Source organism: Gymnodraco acuticeps, unplaced genomic scaffold, assembly GCF_902827175.1.
Source record: "Gymnodraco acuticeps unplaced genomic scaffold, fGymAcu1.1, whole genome shotgun sequence".
NCBI classification, from domain to species: Eukaryota; Metazoa; Chordata; class Actinopteri; order Perciformes; family Bathydraconidae; genus Gymnodraco; species Gymnodraco acuticeps.
The window spans coordinates 615,724-637,981 of record NW_022990271.1 but is presented as its reverse complement, the minus strand read 5'-3'; the positions used below and the strand labels follow the sequence as shown (position 1 = coordinate 637,981).

Genomic DNA, 22,258 nt, shown 5'->3' with positions numbered 1-22,258 from the left:
TTACATTGTTCATTGTTTGTTTATCTTCAGAAAGAAAGAGAATGTTCACCTGACCTTACTTACTGTAAAGAACAGTCCTGAGGCTGCAGTCAGAGAGTGCGTTTACTTCAACATCCAACAACTGAATGTTTGTTATAGAAAGTGAGGATAAACAATCTCTCCTATATCATGATTTTCTGCTCATGTACAGGTTGTTGATTTCCCTTGAAAAGAGACAGTTGTTTCAGAGCAGCACTGCATGCTGGGGGCTACTCATAATTATCTGGCATGGTCTCTAATACTTTTTCTGGGTCTCCAAGCAACAGAGTAAACTTGCAATTTCACCTACGATAACAAAAATCCCCCAGAGGATTACATCCATAATTCACCATACACTTTTCCTAAACACTGCAAACATAAACATTTGAAGAGCTGCTAAGTTTCAATTCGTAAAGGGCATCTCAGTTAAATTATTAAGTTACTTCAACTCTCAAGTGTGTGTGTGTGTGTGTTTGTTTGTGCGTGAGGCCTACCTTTGTTCAGGTTGGCTTTGGTCTTGTCGCTGAAGCCCTGGCTGCGTCTGTTCCCAGCAGCACTGACCGAGCCTCTGGTGGGGATGTCACCGCCAGCAGTGGACACCCGCGCTGAGGGGCCAGGAAGTCTAACGGAGAGAGAGAGAGGGAAGTGGCGGAAATAAAAAGGAAGGAAGAAAGAACATATTCAACATATAAAGCCTTCATCCTACACGCATTGAAGGAACACATTAATGCAGGTTTACAACACATTCTGCTGGAACACATCCAGCTTTCTAAACTCAAACAGGAGGGATCACTTAGTGAGGGCTGAGAGAACAGGGAGCATGCAGATTTATTACAGCAAGAGCTTTATGTGGCAGGAAAGAGCAGCACTAGGTTGTTTTTTCATGTTACCGTATAGCTAATCGGTCACAACATGTACAACACGATGCTAGCATCTGATCACTGATGAGAAATGGCATAAAGAGAGACATTTTCTGTCTAGTCTAGACCAATGATACACACAACTTATTTAATATGTATGATCTTTTTAAAAGGATATGAGCCTGCCAAATATGATGGACAGATTGTATCATCCCACATAAGCATCACTCTGGCATTGTGATCGATATTGTTTTTTACCTTGTGACCTCAATCGAAGCAAAAGAAAGTTGACTGAATTCACTACAAACTTTTGACGTTCTTTATTGATTTCCGAGGTTAGGAGTTCTCTTGCCCTTTTGTTGGTCTGCAAGGTTGGGTATACTTCTAATCGATACCTTAACTAACCAATCAGTCATCCTGCTGTTTAGGTTTTTGCTGACTTTCTTCATGCTTTACACTACCCTTAAGATACATCGGGCTCTTCCTCATGTATTTGGATAGGTAATAAGATACATGTAAACTCAGCTATGCTTGCAGCTCTGTTTGCACCTACAGTCATCTAATGGAGAGGGATGAGCTCTCAGCAGTGTGACGTCTTAGTGTGTGTGTGTGTGTGTGTGTGTGTGTGTGTGTGTGTGTGTGTGTGTGTGTGTGTGTGTGTGTGTGTGTGTGTGTGTGTGTGTGTGTGTGTGTGTGTGTGTGTGTGTGTGTGACAGGCTGACAGAGTGCAGGTCCCAGTGAGGTGTGAGCTCAACAGCCTCGGATCACATGTCCTGCTCCTTTATTTCCCACATGGCTTACACAGGATATACTGGCCATGGATAAGCCTTGGTGACATTTTTGACACCTTGATTTCATATAGTAAGTCGTTCCCGTTTGTCTTCGGTTAGGTCTGTGAGCCGAGCTGTAATCTGACCAGTCCGCGGCACACACACCGCTAATGAAATGCTAATTCACAGGCAGTGATATGATCATCATCATCATCCTGGGACTGTGAGGCGGATGCTGATAAGCAGATTACAGCGCTCTCTCTCTCTCAGCTCTTGTATACATTATAGAAAGTCTAATTTCCAGCATGCCATTCACTTTGGCGGGCCTTTATTCATCTGGCCATTGATGGATAATAGGTATTACCACATTATTTACTCAACAGCAGCCTAAGATCATTTGGCTTTCAGTTATGGCAGGGCAAGTCAGTGTGCTGCCTTCCCCTTTGGACTGGCTGTGTGGAGAAGAGAGATTCTACATTTTAAAAAATGTACATCAAAATGTAAAAATAGGATGCAATGCCCCAAAGCTAATATGGCTGTATTCATTCTTAAAAATAAAATACAGGCCAAATACATTTTAGGGGCAAAACAATTGTTTTTAAAATGCAGTTACATTTGAAGAAATATGTTAACTTCTTTGTCTGGGTCTTTATAAAAGAACGTGTTAGAAGGTTTTTTTTTCAAGTGGATATCAACAGGAGCATCTCAACTCTTCCCCTTGTAGTTAAGCATGATGGACAGAGGGTGGGGCTGTTACATTGCTTTTGGAAGGAGCTGGTGTGGGGCAGGTGCAATGCATACTGAATTTGGGATGGGCACAGCATGCAAAACCACATCCTGAATCCAATTTCAAGGTGCATCATCACACAATACATTATTGCATGCTTAAATAATATTCAAATGTGAACGCACAAGGACTCTAGAGCATCACAGTTAACGCAAACGGCAGCTACATTTGAACAACGCATATTATAGACTCACATTCCAGCCACTACTGTGTTAATTATTAATGTCACATTATACGGGGGATGTGCTTGTCGGGGGAACCTGCACACACACATACACACACCATTACTTAAGGGTTATCTAAAGGTCTTTCACAGCCCATTTAGCAGGCTTGCCAAATGAGGCGCGCTGCCAGACAGACAGGGGACAGGGCTGTCCGAAGATGGAGCCTGGAGCTTTAGTTTCTATTTGCTAAACACTAGCACTCATGCATATTTGATAGTGCTTGTAGTAGAGGTTGCCCTTAATCTCAGACAAAGAAAAACAACATGAAACTCTTTATAGTACAAAAGAACGGCTATCTTTGATTAGGGGCAATCTCTACCTTCCTATTTCAAGGAAGGGGGCGGGACTAGGGGAGGAGCACGAAAAACAGAAAGGCAGAAGACGCTGACCTAGAGGTCTTTTTCTGACCAAGGGAAAACTTGAGCAGTTTAGAGCCATCCCTAGAGGAGGAGAAAAGAGAAGAGAGATATGGAAGAGGACAGAGACAGAGAGGTCAGGTTTACAGTTATAAATGACACGAGGCGTGAACAGGAAGATAGAGGTGACATCATGATGGAATAGAACAGCAGAAACAGCAGGAAAAGTGACAGACATAAACACCTTCACCCAGTCTCAAGGTTACGGCTCCTATATTTCCTCACCTGGACTGCATCTCGGCCTGTGCTGCTTTCTGGGCTGCGAGGGCAGCAGTCCCATGCGTAGAGTGGCTGAGCTGGGCCGGGGCGCTGCTCTGCTGGCTCAGGGGGGGGTGGGCGCCCTGGGGCTGGGCGGTGGGGGGATAGGAGGGCTGCGGGTTCTGCCTCTGGGCCTGCTGCTGCTGCTGTTTGTAGCGGGACAAGCTGAAGAAGAGGCCGAGGATGGCTTTCAGATTACCATTCCGAATCTCTGTGGGTCAGGCAGAAGGATAATGTGGATTAGTAACAAAGTAAAAGGAAGGACAAGTGAAGAAGAGAAAAGTCAATAGATGAAACGTGAGGATGAGAAAATAATTTGACACTTGAAGCATGATGGACTATTCTTAGATAACAAACTGTTCTTGTTGCAATGCATTGTTCAGCATCAACCTGAATATTATTTGCTATTATTTGCTGTCAAACAATATGTGAGATACATTGGAGAGGTATAGCCATTACTAATGGCTATACCTCTCCAATGTATCTAGTTTTACTGCAAAAGAAAGGTCTCCATAGAGCAGTGGTTCCCAACCTGGGGGGGGGGGGGGGCGCCAAAGATCGCAGGGGGGCGCCAGGCCTCAGATGATTTGAGGCCAAATATCATCTTTAGACATTTTTTTTTTTTTTCATATAATTGTAAGGCAATACATGATTGCCACTAACAGCCTTGTCTCTACATTACAATGACATATACAAAATAATTGCTTAATTAATTTTAATAAAAATTCAAGTTAGTATTAAAGGCAGAAAAAGACAAATGTATAATTCTTTCTATAGAAATGTTTCTTCTGCCCGTAAAGTGTCCAAACCGGGCTTGTCTGGATAAGCGCATTTTTAAAACATAGTCATTGTCCATGCCGGTTTCAGTTGGATTATTTGTCACAGTTGCTCCGATCAGATCTGTCTCCTCCATTTTGTAGATATTTACGACTTTTGAATCCAACAAAATACTTCACATTCATCCAGTTTGTGACAGTAGTTGTAGCATTTTTGAGACTTTTAAACTTTAATTACCACTGTTGCCCCCCCCCCCCCCCCCCCCCGTGTGTGTGTGTGAGGGGGGGGGGCGCAACTTCCAACAGGAGTCATTTGGGAGGGCTCTTGGGAAAAAAGGTTGGGAACCCCTGCCATAGAGAACTTGGAGATCACTGAACCAAGGACTGACCCATTGCCCGGATGATGTCATTATTATTACTAGTAATCAATTTGATGTAAACCCCCAATACAATAATTGTTTGCAGCAGGCTACATTTAAATACTGCATTAGGCACCGAGGTGTATGGTACATTAGTTCTATATGTGCTCTAATCAGCGCCTGCTGAGCCCTCATGTGTTGTGTACTGTCTGGCATTAATGTAGTGTGTCCAGGCAAACGAGCTTGCCAATAAAAATGCATTCATGTTTTAAGTTGCCATTTATCTTTTGTTTCCATAGCAGGAAGGGCATTTGTTTATTAGCCCAGGTTGGTGTCTGACTGTTCTTCCGGTGAAAGTCCTGCTTACCCTCTGAAGACAGACCCTGGATGTTGACTCCTTTGGCTGCCAGGAAACTGAGGCAGGCATCGATGTTCTCAATCTGGACAGAGAGACACAGCTGTAAGACACGGCACCCTGCACATTTCCATTCAAATTTGCATATTGGTATAATGTGAGTAAGCGTGCTGGTCTATCGTCTGCACGCTTCTCCTGAGAGCGTAATGGCAACTACAAGTCTGCTTTTAAAGGAAAGCTGACGGCACAAAATATTCTAATGCATTTACATTTTCAAAAAAGATGTGCTGAAAATTAAATACAGATCAATACATGTTTCAATATCGAGTAATTTATTATTATTTTAATAATACAAAATGCTTGATCTGCATGAAAATGCACATAACAGACAATCGTGATTGACGGATAGTTGCCATAGTTTGTGGAGAATGTATAATTCTCGGTTAGGAATATTTGTAAAAGGATGAGCTGAAGTGAGTCAGACTTATGACAAATGAAATGTATCATGTTGTTGTAACAGATTCAGAAGATGTCTCAAATAGTTGGCAGCTATAGCCTGTTACAAATGGTATGTGATATATGTTATGAGATGTGTAGAGAAATACGTTTTTTTTTATCAAACTAAATCAACATTTGTTAACTAGTTTTCAAGAAATCAGACTGTGGAACAAACAATGATACCCAAAACATACCCTTTCTGACAGACATAAACTGACATGCCACTGCTGGAGAGGTGTATGAAAGTGTTACACTGTAGTGACTGACTATTCATATTGTGTTTTGGAAAGCTCAAAATGCAATATTGACCACATGGTGACATATTCAAAACACAGGCAGTTTTATCAGCAGTGCAGCAAGAGAGGCAAACCATCAATACCGACACAGTTGCTATGACAGCAGCCTTGGCAACCTGAGCCCAGACTGCTGAGCTGTCACTGCAGTGCGAGAGGATTTGATAGGCAGACAGGCCTTGTTTAGAGCCCATGTGAACTTTTATACAGCGAGTGTGCACACAAAGTATAGCACATAAAACAAGTAATCAGGCAGAGTCACTGCAGATTAATGATGGTGCGATCAAAGTTTACCAACTGTTGTTTCCAATGAGCAAACACAGCAGGTACAGCGCAAAATATATCAATATGGCACTGCCATGTCTTTAAATGTTAGCTGGTGCTCTTGGCAAGTCAATTTACTGAAGAATTGACTGCGAAATTGATTTTAAAGCATTTTACAATATGCACAAAGGTTAAAGAGGTGTTAAATCTCGTTTAGCATGACATTTATTACCAGTGAGAGTGGGTTTATAACACACAGAGGCCAATCTACCTCCATGTAATATACTTACAACACACCTGTTGTGAAAGTACAATATAATCTCCCAGCCAAGGGAGTACAGATATAGAACAGTGATACTGCAGGTAAACTTAAATATATATGAACTGTGTGCTTTGTCAATGAGGCTGGGTGTGGGCTGCAACCGGGAGGGTCCCGCTCACTTAAGATTAATGACATGATTACACTTAATATGCACCGACTAAATATAGCCTGACCTACAGCTCCCTCTGTAGTATCCGACTGTGAGGTGAGCAGCGGAAGTAAAAAGCTCCTTCACATCCCCTCTATTCAAATACGGGATACATCGAATATCCATACTGATGATAAACATACTTTTATTCATTTCAATTGACTTCCACAGACTAGCATGTCACAGTTAGTAACATCGACAACCATAACACACAGAGCTGTCACAATATCAGATTTTCACTGCACGATTATCACAGCCAAAAAACTCTACTAACTATTGCCACATTGATATAAAACCTGTAAGAAAGAAAAATAATATTCTGCTATCGGTCAAATGTATCTTTAACTTTGTTATTGTGGGTTTTGGTTATTTCTTGGCAAATGAATTAAACTTGCACTAAGAGAATAGAGAGTCGAAGAGGGAGTGTAAAATCATAACTGTAGAAGGGTATAAGAAAGAACATACATCTATTATTAACACCCTGTACCACTATATAATAAGACTGCAGTTACTATTGGTTACAGCTAACATATCTTTATCAGCATCAATCTGCTCCACGTATTACTATTAGCAGTGGTGGAAAGTATTACCATTTAATGATACTTTATACCTTTACTTGAGGTGAAACTCGTGCTTTTTACTCCACTACATTTATTTTAACACTCAAAGTTACCAGTTACTTTGTACACATGATTACACTTATATGCTGATATGGTTTGATGCAGTAAGCTACACATTTATATTCCTCCCCTAGTATTTGACCAACCACAATACAAAAATGCTCTTAGATATATAAAAATAGGATAATATTATAACCATCATAATTAAATACTGTGAAGATAACAATTCTGCATAACAAGGACGTGTACTTTTCATACTTGAACTACATTTAGGCGACATTACTTTTGTAATCTATATTGTTCTGAACACGGATCATTGAGCTGCATGAGTACTTTTACTTTTTGTACTTCAAGTATATTTTCATGTTAATATTTTTTTATATTTAGGTAGAATTTAGAAATTACAACTTATACTTGTAATGGAGTATTTTAAGACCATAGTATTTGTACATTTACAGGATCTGAGCACTTCTTCCAACACTGCAATTAGTTACACTCACAACCACAATAAAACCGACCAACTACCACAACTCTATTATCCACATTTACGACTCAAATGCTGTTACTTCTATCCATTACCACAACACGAACACATAGCGCAGGGATCACCAACTACATTTGTCCAAGGGCCAAAATGTATCCAATAGACACAATCGCGGGCCAGTGATTTTGATATAGTCCACAATGCTTGCTAGTGGAGCACGCTCAGGTACTGCAGCGGACCTTTAATTTATTATCTGAAATGATGTAATAACTTTTAAAACTTGTTCCAGTCACTTGCCCCATGCATTCAGCAGCAGCAGGCCATTCACTTTGATTTGATAGTTATGAAATGTCATAATTTCGACAATAAAGAAATGCTACATAAACGTTATCTTGCACATTTTATCTAACCATCTCCGTTTCTAACTTCAATATATTTTAAAAGAGATCTCTCTCTCACTGCGTGCGGGGGCGGGGCCTCAGACAAGCTGCACCTCTCTCTCGCTCACAGACATGCTGCAGCGCTGTGCAGTGTGCACACAGTTCTGCCGGTAATGAATATTACATTTTGTGAGGAAACTTTTCCACCAATAATTCCAATAAGTATTCCAAAATGTATTCACTTCAGGTTTACGAAAGTAACTGTAATCAGATTACTCGTTTTTGAAATGTAACGCCAGCTGAATACAGTTAGCCTACTTGATTTTTATATTCTGCGTAACGCCGTTACATGTATTCCGTTACAACCAGTCTATGGTTACAACCCAACCCTGCTTCTAGGCTACTGTCCCGCAGCTCCTGCCTCTGTTGGACTCCGTCGCAGCGAGGCTACTGTTGCGGAGCGCACAAAGCAGACTCTTCACAACGAAGGGTCACTTCTTCTTGAAGGCAGGGAAGGTTTCGCAGTACGCAGTCTACTGTCCCGCAGCTGCTGCCTCTCTGTTGGACTCCGGTACTGCACCTTACTCACGACGTTCTAAAAAATAAAAATGGGTGGGAGGCGAACGCAGTAACCACTCAGCCAACGCCACAGTCACCCCCGTCGTGCGGGCCGGATGAGAATGTCTGGCGGGCCGGATGTGGCCCGCGGGCCGCCAGTTGGTGGTCACTGGGCTACACCCTTTACCATATCAATAATGGTTGTACTGTATATTATGTTGCTAACCAGTTGCTAATCCACCATCTCATCCCTAAATTCTGTCATACTGCAGTTTCATCAACACCCTGAACCACCATTACCACTTCTTGTATTTGCCTAATGTTGCTTAGTTACTACGTGTTGCATTATCTATGGGGGTTACTATTGTACCACATTGTTATTAATCAATACAATCCCGATTACTTCTCCTCCTGGTTTAAACTCAATGTCTCTCTGAGTTAGTGTGTGAAGAGAATTGTGCGTATTTAGCTGATACCGCAGTGCTGGCCCTGCTGTCATTTCCGTGACCTCTGACCCCAGAAACAGCTGTGAGAGGGGCTGACATATGCTGCCCTTGGAGGTGATGCAGCAGAAAACATAGTAACAGTAGGAATGCAAACCATCGTCCTCTCTGAATACCACAGACTCTTTAAAAATAAACCTCGCCGAAATACCCCACTAACCCCATCGGCATACCCAGAGACTCTCTGAAATACCACAGGCTTAAACTTTATTTAAGAGACTGAACCGCTCCCCAACTGTGCCAAATTCCCCGGTAAAGTTAGAGTGTAAATAGCAGCAGAAAATACACATCATTAAGATCCCCCATCACAAATGCCAGGCCCATCCTGCTGAGATGCTCCCAAGCCTCTCCGGGGGTATCCATACTGAAACGTCCCGCTATTTAAAATCTGCAGAGCCTAGAGAAGCCAGATTAACTATATCAGGAGACGAATCCCTTCATCTACAATGGGATCATAAATAAGTCCTCCCTTGATTATTCTTTCATTGCTGTGTACCAGTGATCAGTCTGTGATGTTCAATACCTTCCATAGCATTTATTAAAGGTCACATTTCTGTAGGGAGTCAGTCTGGACTGTAGATTTCAAATGCTTTACAATTAATTGCGACATCCCCAGTATGAATCCAAATCAGACCTTTAATGTATGTCAACCCCTTATATCCATTCGTTTCATGTCACTTCTAAATGCTAAAAGGCCAACACCGCCATTGTTATACTTATCAAGCCATACCTGATCAACAGAAAATGTATTAACGATCATACAGCAAATTGGCTTGATATTCTACAAAGTCATTAACAAGTAAAAATGAGAATGATTTGCCATTTAAATGTCTTAAATGCAAGTATATTATTTCTTACTAACTAAAAAGATGCTAGTTAAACATGTCAGTTTGGGTCCCAGTATTATGTGATGGGCTTGTTAGCATTATTTACAACATATCTTTGGATTTATCTTTAAGCCCTTAGTCATTACGTCTAAGCTAATTATTGAAACAACACTTACTAATAAACTGATACAAATAATCAACAATGATAGAGATTGTCAGTCGCAGAGTTACTGAACATAACCCAGAAGATTTTGTTTCTAATGTCCCATTTTTGGACTCATTCGTCTTCTGTTCTCCACAAACTTAATCAAAAGGCTGATGTATAACTGAAAACATACTCAAGTTATGTTATACAATATGCTCAAAACGACCCACTCTAGCACACACACATGCAGTAAAAACTACCAAATCAAGATAACACTAAAGACGATATCATTCTCTGCTCAAACCCTTCTGATAATCAGAACAAAAATACATCTAAAGAATCCCGGAGAGAAACCCTCAACACACCCTCTGAATCGCTGAAAGACACCGCCGGCAGCGCCTACCTGCCTGGCTGAGAGATGTGTTCCTGCAGTGTGACGCTCCGCCCGGCCTCACACCTCCACCCAGGCCACCTTCACCTCCTGCTCTGCTCCGGCAGCGGCTCGGAGGTGGCCAGACGACAGCCCTCTGAACAAACACTTCTCCCCAGCACAGGGATGCTAACGTTGAGTGTGTGTGTGAGAGACGGAGAGGCAGGGGGAGGGAGTGTGTGTGAGAGTGTGACGTGTCTGAAGCAGGATTTGACTGTTAGGTTCTTTTGAAGGCTGATACTGAAGCCGGTATTGATGAACCAAAGTTGTGGATCCTAAGCAAATTATTGTATACATTAAATTACACAAACATTTAGCTTGATAGACTGACAAAGCCCCAGAGGCAGCATTAGGAGAATCAAGGGAAGGAAAGTCTCAACATAAACCAAAACAAGGTTTTCTGTGGTAGGTCAAAAACTCTGAATTTGACTGTAAGTGTTAAGCCGTTTTTGAACCACACCAACACAAATGTTCAATACGCACCGGGACTCATATGCCTTTAAATGGTATTACTGGTTTATACCTTGCAATTTTCACATGACGACAGCAGCTACATAGCCGAAAGCGCTCGAGCATTTGTCTGTCTGACTGTTGGATTCTGATCCTGTAACATGTCAGTGAGACAGCGTGTTGTCAGTATGTGTTCATGTGTGTGTATGACAGTGCGGTTATATCGGTACCTGCCCACACATAGTTTTGCCGTCAGGAGGTTTCACACATTACAGCTCCCAGCTCACCTGCTAAACTTTGACATCTGCCTCAATAATTCTCTGTCTTGACTTTAAAAAATGTATGCAGAGGTTTTAACACCTCAGGGAAGTGTTGGCTTTCACAGCTTATTGATAAAAAGTGAGGCAGCAGCTACAGTATGAGGCACACATCGTGATGCAAAGTCACACACTTCACGTCAGGCAGCATTTTCAGTCTTTTGCTTCTGGAAATGGTTATAGACTTGCTGTTGTGCTTATTCATGTCTGTAATCACACTGTGCTCTCCCATTTAATTAAGCATATTTAAAAATGTGTCTTTTTGTTATCTTCTCATAAGATTTATTATCACTTTTAAGCTGTTGATTCCTCATTACCCTCAGGCTGACACTATCTGCGTTAACAAATACAAACAAAAAAGTCCTCTGGCTACATCAACATGTCCCTGCTGTACTGTGAGCAGAATAATTAAAGCATAGCTGATTTAATTAGTTGTTTTCATGTTTCAAGTTTTAGGTTTCTGGATTACTGTCTTGTATATCTTACAGACTCTTGTGTGATATCATCAATGATTGGACTTACTGTTGTCGCAACACGTGCATTAACTTATGCAACACAGTATGTCTGTGGGTTTACAAGGGCGGATAAAAACAAAAACGTTTTTGTGCAACATGTGATTATAGTCTAGTGAAAAAAATGAAGACATGCTTCACAGCGGTAGCTTCTGTTGCAGGGCTGTTTTATTAGTTCATGAGTGTTTGTGATATTTTGTCCACCTAATGTATGTCTTTCTTGCCCGAGGGTACAGCAGCCTTAATGAGGAAAACAAACGTCTTGTACTGTATGTGCAAATAAAAGTCTGCGCCCTCCGACATTAAGATTGAGGGTTTGGTATATTTGGTTGCTTAGAAACAGTTACTGTGATTGCTCTGTTGTTTGCAGTTGGTCATGTGATCACTGAGCTGACCAGCTGACACAGTTGGGGACTTTTCTCTTTGACACATACACACAGAAAAGTACCACTCCCTCTGATCAAACATTTACCAGACCGCTGAATAATTAATAAATGATTGTCCCGCTTACCTGCATTAATCTCCTCATCTACAAAACCACTAAAATGATTCTGCATCGAAGAAGCAACCGTGTTCAAACCGGTCTGAAGCTGTGTCTCTAAAACGACTACTTAACGAAACTAAAAAGATTGAATACTGAGTTTCAATCGGGTTGAAACTGTGTGGCACAGCGCCAAAAGGTGAAAGAACATAATGAACTGTAAAGGAAAGCTCTATTGTCAGGCCAGTTCAACACACAAACACGAAATAAGAGAAGATAGAGCCTGACATGAAGTGAAAGAGCTGTTTGCTTATTTATAATCCACTGTGGCTAATGATGATTTCTTAAGCCTGTTTTTCATCAAGCCCATTACACACCTGGTCCTGCTGGTTTCTACCTGTGTGGCGATCTATCAATCCAGCACATTCACCTCACCACTTTTTCTTTGCAACAGCAGTAGAAACATTGGAAAATAAACCAATCCAGCAAACAAAATATGAATAGAGCAATAAGTGAGCTTGAATAAGTATATCTCTTTCTTCCTCAATATCCATAAGTGTAGTACGGTATAGCCTAAAGCAGGGGTGTCAAACTCAAATACACAGTGGGCCAAAATAAAAAAAATGGGTACTAGTCGAGGGCCGGACTGGTTCAATGTTTATTGCAAAACTTATTGAAATGAACTTATTGCACATTAAACCTGGAACTAACAAAGCTTAAATGATATAAAAACAACATTAAATAATCAGTTGCATTCATTTCTTATGGCTCTATCTGCAGCTTTTCCTCAGTCATTTCGTATGATTACATTTTTCCACAGGCCAACAACAGCTTCAAAAAAACAATTTCCCTCAAAGAAAAAACCAAACATGCCCTGTTGTCGTGAGAGAAAAAGTGCAAAAGAAAACATCCATTGAAACTCAGTTTGCTGCTCTGTGATGCTAGTTCAAGCAGATACTTGGCATCTCATCGTGGATACAAGTTCATCAATGTTTGGGGAAATCCTCAGGATTGAGTGAAGGTGTGCGTGCAATATACCGGCGGGCCAGATCTAATAGTAATTAGAAATTATCCTGCGGGCCGAAACTAAATCCACCACGGGCCTGATTTGGCCCCCAAGCCTTGAGTTTGACACATGTGGCCTAAAGCATGGCTTATTCATGAATATGTACATATATGCAGTATGTGTACATCACAAGTGTCCAAAATGTAATCTGGGCTAAATGCGATGGTGAGTACCTTTCAAATCAACATACATGAACCTAACATAACATTTTGTCTTTAACTTTTTGAAGTTACATGTGCCTTCAATCCTCATGCAATGGAGGTATATCATTTGTGGTGATGACAGTGTTGGTAAATCCAATTAAAAGAAAAATCAACTTTTGAGGGAATAGGTTCCTGGCACAATATGTGCCAATAGCTTTGGATAATGAACTAGTCACTGTACATTCTACTCAAAGATGGTCCATCGTGTCTGAAGTAAATTAATTACATGAATCTCTCACCAGAATGTTAAAAGCCCTGAATGAAATGAGAGTGATGAAATGTTTGGCTGATAAATCCATTCCTTGTTTAGCTTTGTTTTATTTCCCAGCTCGTAGCAGGTGAAATCTAGTCAATTCCAGAAGCTGTAGCTTTAAGATGGGATGCTTGGATGAGACACCGTGTGTGTTTGTCTGTGTGCCTTGTTGTGTGCGTGGCATCCTGTGTGGTTTAACAGCTCAGTGTCAGATCAACACCCTCGCTCTGGTCTCTACCAACACTCGCACAGACACACAAACAAACACAGAGGCCGACTGGGTGGCAGAGGAACGACCCGACGACCGGGGTCCGTTTAACGACGATGTGACAGTTGTAAAAACAGCTTCTCTTTCAGGCTTAGATAGCCAGCATGCTAATCAGCTAGCGTGAGAGCGAGGTGAGAGTGCTACAGTTTATTCCACTGACGGGCTTATTACCATGTTTATTCGTTTAGAGAAGGAGGTTAAGTTAAGTGGCGGTAATTGGCAGCAGCTTTGGAAGCTTTTTGGGTTTCAATGCAATGAAATCAAGTGCAGTATAAGTGGGCTCTCATACTCCTCCACCCTAGCTGCCAAGTAAACTCTCAGGACCTGTGTGTGTGTGTTTGTGTTGACATTACAACAACACACACAGCAGACATTTGCATAATGACTGCGGTTGCACCTGCCCTTCGCACTGCTTGAGTGCGTCAGAGTTTGCTTTAAAGCTGACAAACCTTCAGAGATTATACGCAGTGATCCAAAAATACTCACACACACACACGGCAACATCTGAGTTTATCCAAGCAAAAAGAAAAGCAGATTTGACAGCCACTCAATTGCTTGAATGCAGACTTTTAAAATGTTTTTGTTTCTGTCTTGACTGACACACCAACTATAAACACTGGGAACACAATCACAGACAGAGATGATATATTTAGACCCACTTTGATTTGTCTCAGAGGTATCCTACAATTTTCCTGTCTTTAAAATAAAGCTGCTGTGTTTGCAGATGACAGCAGGCGGGATGTGAGAGAGGGTTCACAGGATGTTCATTATGGCACAACAAAACCACAGAGACGCCCCGACCACTGAGACCAAAGAGTGCAAAACGCTCAATTACATGACGACTGGGGGGCACAATCAGCACTAATGGGAGAGGCCTAATTGATAGTGAGTGGGACAGGAAGTTGAGAGGGAGCTATTTTCAAATGTGACTTACTGCATGAATCTCTATAGTGAATTTGAATCTAACTCAGGTTTTCTGGTATCACAAAGCTTGCTACTGACCAATTAACTCACTGGAAAGGCTGAGCCATCACAAACAAAGGATCCTGATATGGACAAATGTGCTGAATTAACAATAAAGTGACAAGAAATTAGGAGCGATATATAATAGTATAGGTCAGTAGTATCAGATTCCGACTTTCTGGGACAGTTTTAGACCCTTAAAAATAACAATGGCAATAAAAAACTGCATTTCAATCGAGCCAATTTTCCTTTATTCCTATTAATATAAGACTGTTGTCTTTTAACAGAAAGATTAACCACATTCTGTTTATTAGCTCCCTTTAAGTTATATATTTGAATAAACCATATGAAGTATTAGCTAATGTTCTCCTCCTCTCTTCTCTGCTTGGAAGAAACAGTCTAGTGCTTAACTATGTATACTATTCTATTAATAACCTGCGAAAAAAGCTAAACATATGCACTCTACAAACCACCTATAGTATTTGATAATTCCTCTATTTATTGTTTAGTCTTGGCCTTATTTTCTTAACCATTTAAGGTTTTGGTTTTGCTATAACCAAATGTTTCCATGGATATCTTATATCCCAATAAGTACTTCAATTATGTTTCTGATGATGCACTTTAGCATTTCAAAACGCTAGCTCTTTCATGTTAATGCACTGGTAGCCAGACGGGAAAACACAGAGTTAACCGGCCCAGTTTATAACCAGCTTTATGATACCAGTCATCCTGGATCACCAATGTTATGCTAATATATTATCACCTATCTCTACTGACTGCCAGACTTGGTGCTTTGTAGTAGCCACTCCAGCTCTATATGGATAGTATGTTGGATTTTAGATCTTGGCTGATGTACTTTTCAGTAGCTCAGTAAGACATAATTAAATCCACATCACAATTTAATAAGTGGCAGAACAAAGAGACATACCAACATCAAAACATTAAGAAATACAGTAATATGTTTCTATCTCTGCAATGAAGGGGAAATGATCAGCTGTGCTTCCACCTCCTCCTCAGTTGTTAACTGTGTGTGTGTGTGTGTGTGTGTGTGTGTGTGTGTGTGTGTGTGTGTGTGTGTGTGTGTGTGTGTGTGTGTGTGTGTGTGTGTGGTGTGTGTGTGTGTGTGTGTGTGTGTGTGTGTGTGTGTTTCTCTCTCTCTCTCTGGTGCTTTGGGAGGCTTCAGTAGTCTGGCTGGAGGCCAAAAATAGCCCCCTCAGCTGGCACATTGGCCCAATTTACGACCCTTCACATTCAGGGGAGGGCAGCCCTGCCCTGGGCTCATTTCCCACAGAGAACACAAAACTGTAAAAAAATACCTGAATGCCACCAGCAGCGTTACAAAGGGAATCCCACTTAGATATTTGCCTAAATGTCTGAGGACAGAACCCCATCATACCTGGCTGTAAACATCCTCTCTGTCACCAGCGCTGATGCTCCCTGCCTCCTTTCACTCCTGGAGATGAGAGGAAAGCTCTCTCCTTTGCAAGTGTAATAAGATGAGGCAAAACTGGCCCCGAAGCCAAAGCCTGCGTCTCTTTCAACTGAGAGCCAACTGCCAGAAGTCTGAGCCAGAGGTTTCACGGACGGCAGCCCGCAAGACCACAAAAGTAAAAATAAATGGACTAACTATTCACCGGTGGCTTTAGCACAGCGGCTCCCAGCGAGAGCCACATGGGCCGGTGAGATGGGACATCAAAGACGTGTTAACACACAGAAAGTCACACAGAGGTACATTTCACAACTTTCTGCCAAAACATTAAAAAAAGGTCACTTACCATCTGAGTCCGGCTCTTGGGACAGCCATTGATATCGCCAATCTTCTCATTGGCTGAGGAGAGACAGAGGAGGCAGAGACAGAGATAGAAGAAAGGGAGAATGAAAACAGTTTTCAGGCGTTGATTTAATCCTCTCTTTATTTCCAGTGGAAATCCCTGAGTGTGTGTACCAGACAGTTACTGGCTGAGTGAGGAGAGCAGAGGTGTTCCTTTCCCTCCCGCAGAGACATGAAACACTATCTGGTCACAGCAAATGGGAACAGGGCCACTGGGGGCCCGACCGAGATGTGTGCTGTGCTGCTTCCTTTCAGAGGGGGGCGTGTGCGTGTGCGTGTGCGTGTTGTCAGGGATTCCTCCCATCTATTAGAGGCCCAGCCCACAGCAGCTGAGACACCATCATCAGCTCACAGCTGACAACTGTGCCAGCAGCACAGTGGGGCCCACAGTGCAGCTCCTCCTCAGGACCTGTACTGCACCACCTTACTCCTGGGGAAAATACTCCTGTTTGTGTCTGGTGAATAAATATGGGTCTTTTAATGTGTTCTGCTGACACTGGACTCAATGGACACTCACAACCAGGCTTTGGCAGTGGTTCTAAAACTACTTGGATTGTGACCCCTTTGAACTAAGCTACAGCTCTGGAATAAATTAAGAGACCACTGTAGCATTATCAGTTTCTCTGGTTTAATTTTGTATAGGTTTGTGTTTTAGGAGAATGTTGTAGTTTTATTCTATAAACTACTGACAACATGTCTCTGTTGGAATTCAACAGATACTGGAATGGAATGGCTGCCATACATGTAGAGATTGAGATTTAAGGGGTTTCTTAAATGTTCCGTTGATCATGTTGATTTATATTAATCATTTATTTAGGTTTAATAATGGTTGAAGGCGTAGGATATAAAAACAATACAGTCAAAAGATCTTTAAAAAACTTTTCGTTGGAAAATTACAGGCCAGAAACACTGGTCATTGCCATTACTATATTTGTAAAATCAAATGTCCTACAAATATAAATGTGTAAATACATAACATGATCATTAATTAAACAATACTGATGTTGAGAATATTTGTCTGCTTCCTGATGAATTGCACATTGTCCCAAGGGATAGCTCCTGTGTGATTTTGAGACACAAATGATGCCAACATAAATGTTAAACACAATAACAATAACATGTTGGCTGGTTGACTAATGCAAAGCCAGCAGCCACACCATATAAAGGCTTCTTTGAAAAGATAGAAAAAGTATCCCAATCTTAAATATCTTTAAAGGTCACAAATCTGATCGGTTCCCTCAAGGAGGGCTCAACAAACTGCACTGATCTCCTTGATCTGAAGGTGTTCCTTTTCCAAAGTCCTGACCTTGGATGTAAGTTGGTCCAATAGCTACTGTGGTGCCATATCCGGTCCCAGTATGGCTTTTCCACAGCAGCAGCCAGCTCCTGTTTCACCGGCGCTTATGTGGTGTGAGCTTTTCTCCGAATGGAGAGGAGGCAGCAGGAGGAACAGGGGAATGGATGCCTCTGGCTTGTGTTGTTTTCAATTAAGAGCAGGGCAGGAGCAGCGATGATCAGCTGTCCAAGAGTACAGTATATACTCAGTGTTTCCCCTACCATTGTCTTGGAGGGGCGCTGCGCCCCGCCAACGGAGCCCCGCGCCCCCCCTGAAATGCAAGGTGTTTTAAAAAAAGAAACAATTATAATTTTTTATTTTTTATTAATTGTTTTTTCAATATGTATATATAGCACCAAATTGCAACTAATCTGATATATCTACTGTCACTTTTCACATTGAACATGTGCTCTTTTATTAAATAAACTAAACACTTTCATTTTAAGTTGTGAGTTTAGTGTTTTTGACCCTAAGAAACACTGATGCATTAATCAGCCCCCCGCTCAGGACAGGCAGCACCCCCCCAAAGCAGTAAACCTAGGGGAAACACTGTATACTGTATGTAAGCTTGATATTGTGAGAATACAACAAGTACTGAATGGAGGGGATGATGTTGTGACACTTTCGGACACCGGGAACTTTTTTTTAGTTCATTAGTTCATTTTCTAGAAATACAGAAACATTTGACAGGTACTCAGGAAGTGTACTTTCATTTAAACTTATGAAACTGAATTACAGTTTTAATGAAGTCTCTTCTCAGGAGGAAGAACTGTTTTGAGGTGAAAGAAGAATCAGGGTCACTGTAAAAAGGCCTCTATAAAGTTAAAAAATAACCACAACTAAATCTACTTTTAGTTTGTGGGTCTAGTCACTGGGAGTATTTAGAGCCTGTATTCCACTACAACAAGCTCGGTTACTCTAAAGCAGGGGTGTCGAATCAAGGCCCGCGACTTCATTCGATGTGGCCCGCAAGAGCTTGCAAAGAATATAATACGTTTATTATTGGTTACATCGCCCACAATGCATCTCATTTTGTAATGTGGCCTGCGATTACATTTAGTTTGACAAAGACAACCTCCATGTGTGCAGGATTGACTGTTAGTGTTGTTAAAGAATAATCTGAATTATTTAAGTTTCCATCATGAGGATAAAAAGCTGGAGCCAGTATGAACGTTGCGGTATGAGAAAGAGAGGCTGTCAAGCTTCATTCAACTCTCCAAATAGAATCACATGCAACAGCTACAGTATGACAGTGAGATTTCTCTCTGTGCACCATGAAGCCATACAGGGCATAGGAAGTAGAAATGTGGGTCAGAGTGAAGGGTTAGAGCTGAGAGCAGACAGTCAGTGACATGCTGAGTAACCGGTCAGCTGGTGTCAGGATGCTTCAGCCTCAAAGCTGTCGGCACATGAAATGACAGGCTGAGGACGGCCAGACAAAATGACAGGACCGATGATGAGACAGACGAGGGTCAAAAAGACGGAGGAACAGCCCACTATTACAACCAAACCAGGTCATCCTAGTTCACATGAGTCTTTAAAAACACAAGGATGTAACAATGATAATGATTTTATTTGGTTTTGAGAAATGTGATTAATATGTGTGAACAAATAAGAGAGGAACTGTGATTAATACGTATACGGGAAACACCTTACAGGTTACTAAATGTGCTTTTTTAGGTATACTTTCATGGGCTTCATGGGGCAGTTTTGTCTTGTTCTTATATTTAGAAATGATGTCCTGTTTGCAGTTGTTTTCTTCTCACACATTAATGTTAGGCGAAGTGAGTTTTTCTTTGCTTAATTTAATAGATAACAACATTTTGGGAGCTAAAGAAAATTCTACTTCCTCTACTTCAAACCTGAAAAATATTGATTTGAGTGTTTTGTCCAAACTTTATCAATGCTGGATGAAAGTAAAATATTGAATGGTGCAGGATGAAATGTACTCTTGACATGATTCAAACTGACATTATTACATCATATAATACATAATAAAGTGATTCACCTTGCTGGTTATTGGATGGTGATGCCCCTTGTTTTGGAAGAGATTAAGCTATTTGTTTGGTTAAGGTCAGTCAAAGCTCTAAAAGTAGCTGACAGCATGTTTGACTTTTTTCTTTAGCAAGCACGTGATCGGAGCTTATTTTCCTTTTTGCAGATTGTGCGATCAGAAGTGTGTTTTCCTTACCTACGACCTGGATGATCTCAGCCAGCAGCACTCCATCTGCGACGTCTGTTTGCAGGTCCTTGATCAGACGCTTGTTTCCTGACTTGGCAAGGTAGTGGTTGGCCCAGTCCGTGTAGATCTGCGTTGAGACACAAACACAACCACGCCGTTCAGTTATCAGCCAACAAACATAAAATCCAGTCCAAAATCGGGGGCGACCCTGTCAGCTCATCCACGTGTTTCAAACTCCATAAACACTTGAAAACTACAAAAGGTATAAATGGTTGAAGCAAGTTTACGACTCTAATAAAATAACAACATGGTTGAATGGGAGCAGAGTAGCCCTCTTTCTTTTGTTGGGGCTCCGATCTGGCATATATCCGCGTGGTATTCAAATTGGGGCCATTGTGCTCAGCCAGGGCATTCATCTCGCAGCCACGGCGGCTGTTTTCAATGGGCCATGCTGACATCACTCTCTGGGGACAGAAAAGACCCTTCACTGCCTGGGGGGAGGAGAGGCGGGGGGGCAGAGCAAGCATCTGAATAATCTGAATAGCTGCCTTGATAATTAGTCGCCAAACTCTCTCTTTTTTACTCTCTCTCCTCAAGAGAAGTGAGTCTCTATTTCTGGTGAGCTAAAAATAAGAGGCATAGAAAAGTTGATGTCAAGTTGCACAGAACATTATTCCTAATAAAAAGTTGTTTATTTTTGAGAAACTGAATTTTTTTGGCACAATAAAAGCATTGGTGTACCGTCCTGATTTGCAATACTGTCAGGCTTGTCTGTAAATGGCATAGTCTGTTAAACAGGAGTAACTTCAGAACACTTCCCCCCCCCCAGGGATCTGAAACATGTCTGACAGCTCGGCTATATTAAGACATCTCTCTCTCTACAGTAGGTCTTACTCTGGGTTTCACACAAACCCAAAAGCTGTGTTGCCAGTCAGGTGAAAAAGATGACAGAGAAGAGACACTCAAGTATGTTTCAAGGCAAGGCAAGGCAAGTTTATTTATATAGCACTTTTCTGTACGCGACAATTGAAAGTGCTTTACAAAACAAATTAAAAGACTTTTTAGGAATAAATACAGTAAAAACACATTATATATGTTTCAGATTATTTCTGTTCTGTAGTAGTCTACTGCTTCAAATGTTCAAGCTAAATGTCACCCTTTTTACAAGCATTGAACCATCTGTATTGGGGGAATGTATCGCTTCTACCGTCTACAGCAGTGGTCAGGCCTCGGGACCCACTTTTTACTTGGTCAATACATCGCGACCCAACATTTTGAAGCACTGAAATCTATTCAACAAAAAATCGTGTTGTAATATATACGCTTTTCAGCATACAATATTAATTCAAGTGAAGTACAGTGCATATATCCCTTATATCCCTTCACAGAACTAAAGTATGCTTTTAAAAAAGGTTTAATGAGATGATGGAATCAAAGCTGAACTATATAAAAAGGCACACATGCTTTTTAGAAAGGAGATTTTTAGATTTACTAACATAAACTATGCATTCTGCTACACTCTGAGAAGAAAATAAATAAATGTATTACTACCCGACATATTAATAATATTTTATGCCATTGTTTGTTTTTTACTTTGTTCTGACATCTTGTTGCGAGAAGAGTAAAGAGGAGATAGTCTGTGTGACTTACTTCAAATTGTGGGTAAGGGTAGATAGCTCCCATTGTTCTGTGACCTGTCAATCATCAAACCGGGGGTCATATTTCATTATGTGTTCATTTTTATCTGAAGTTGTACCCATGGATGTATAAAGAAGAGTTCTCCCGCAAAGTTATTCTCCGTGGGGACTTCCGGCAACAATCTTGATTCTGATTGGCCAGAAGACTTGAAAAAAACATCAGAAAATATATTTTATTGAGAAGATGATCACTACGTGACAGAAGTTTTCAAAACCGTTTATGGTCCGTGGTACTTCCAGTCCAACGCCGACTGCATGCACAGCATTAGAAAATCGGACCTTCAAAATAAAAGTTAGATTTTTTCGCAAAAAAAGAAAGAAAATTCCAAAAAAAATCCCAATTTTTTTTTCTTCACTCACACATCCGCGACCCACTCGAAACGGGTCCGTGACCCACTTTTGGG

The 22,258-nt window shown here is 41.2% G+C and overlaps 1 protein-coding gene across 6 annotated transcripts in view; it reads right to left on the bottom strand.

Annotated features, from left to right (window-relative positions):
- nav2a (neuron navigator 2a) overlaps nt 1-22,258 on the bottom strand; it is a 218,394-nt gene that overhangs the window by 63,764 nt on the left and 132,372 nt on the right. For 4 of the 6 annotated variants that reach the window (XM_034221341.1, XM_034221339.1, XM_034221340.1 and 1 more), the window contains 6 exons: nt 20,167-20,284; nt 16,584-16,636; nt 4,836-4,908; nt 3,301-3,544; nt 3,049-3,099; nt 513-640 (listed from right to left, as the gene is read on the bottom strand). In XM_034221341.1, coding sequence (XP_034077232.1) covers nt 513-640; nt 3,049-3,099; nt 3,301-3,544; nt 4,836-4,908; nt 16,584-16,636; nt 20,167-20,284 — 667 coding nt within the window. The remainder of the gene's footprint in view (nt 1-512; nt 641-3,048; nt 3,100-3,300; nt 3,545-4,835; nt 4,909-16,583; nt 16,637-20,166; nt 20,285-22,258) is intronic. The other 2 variants (XM_034221342.1, XM_034221343.1) reach the window with 1 other exon arrangement.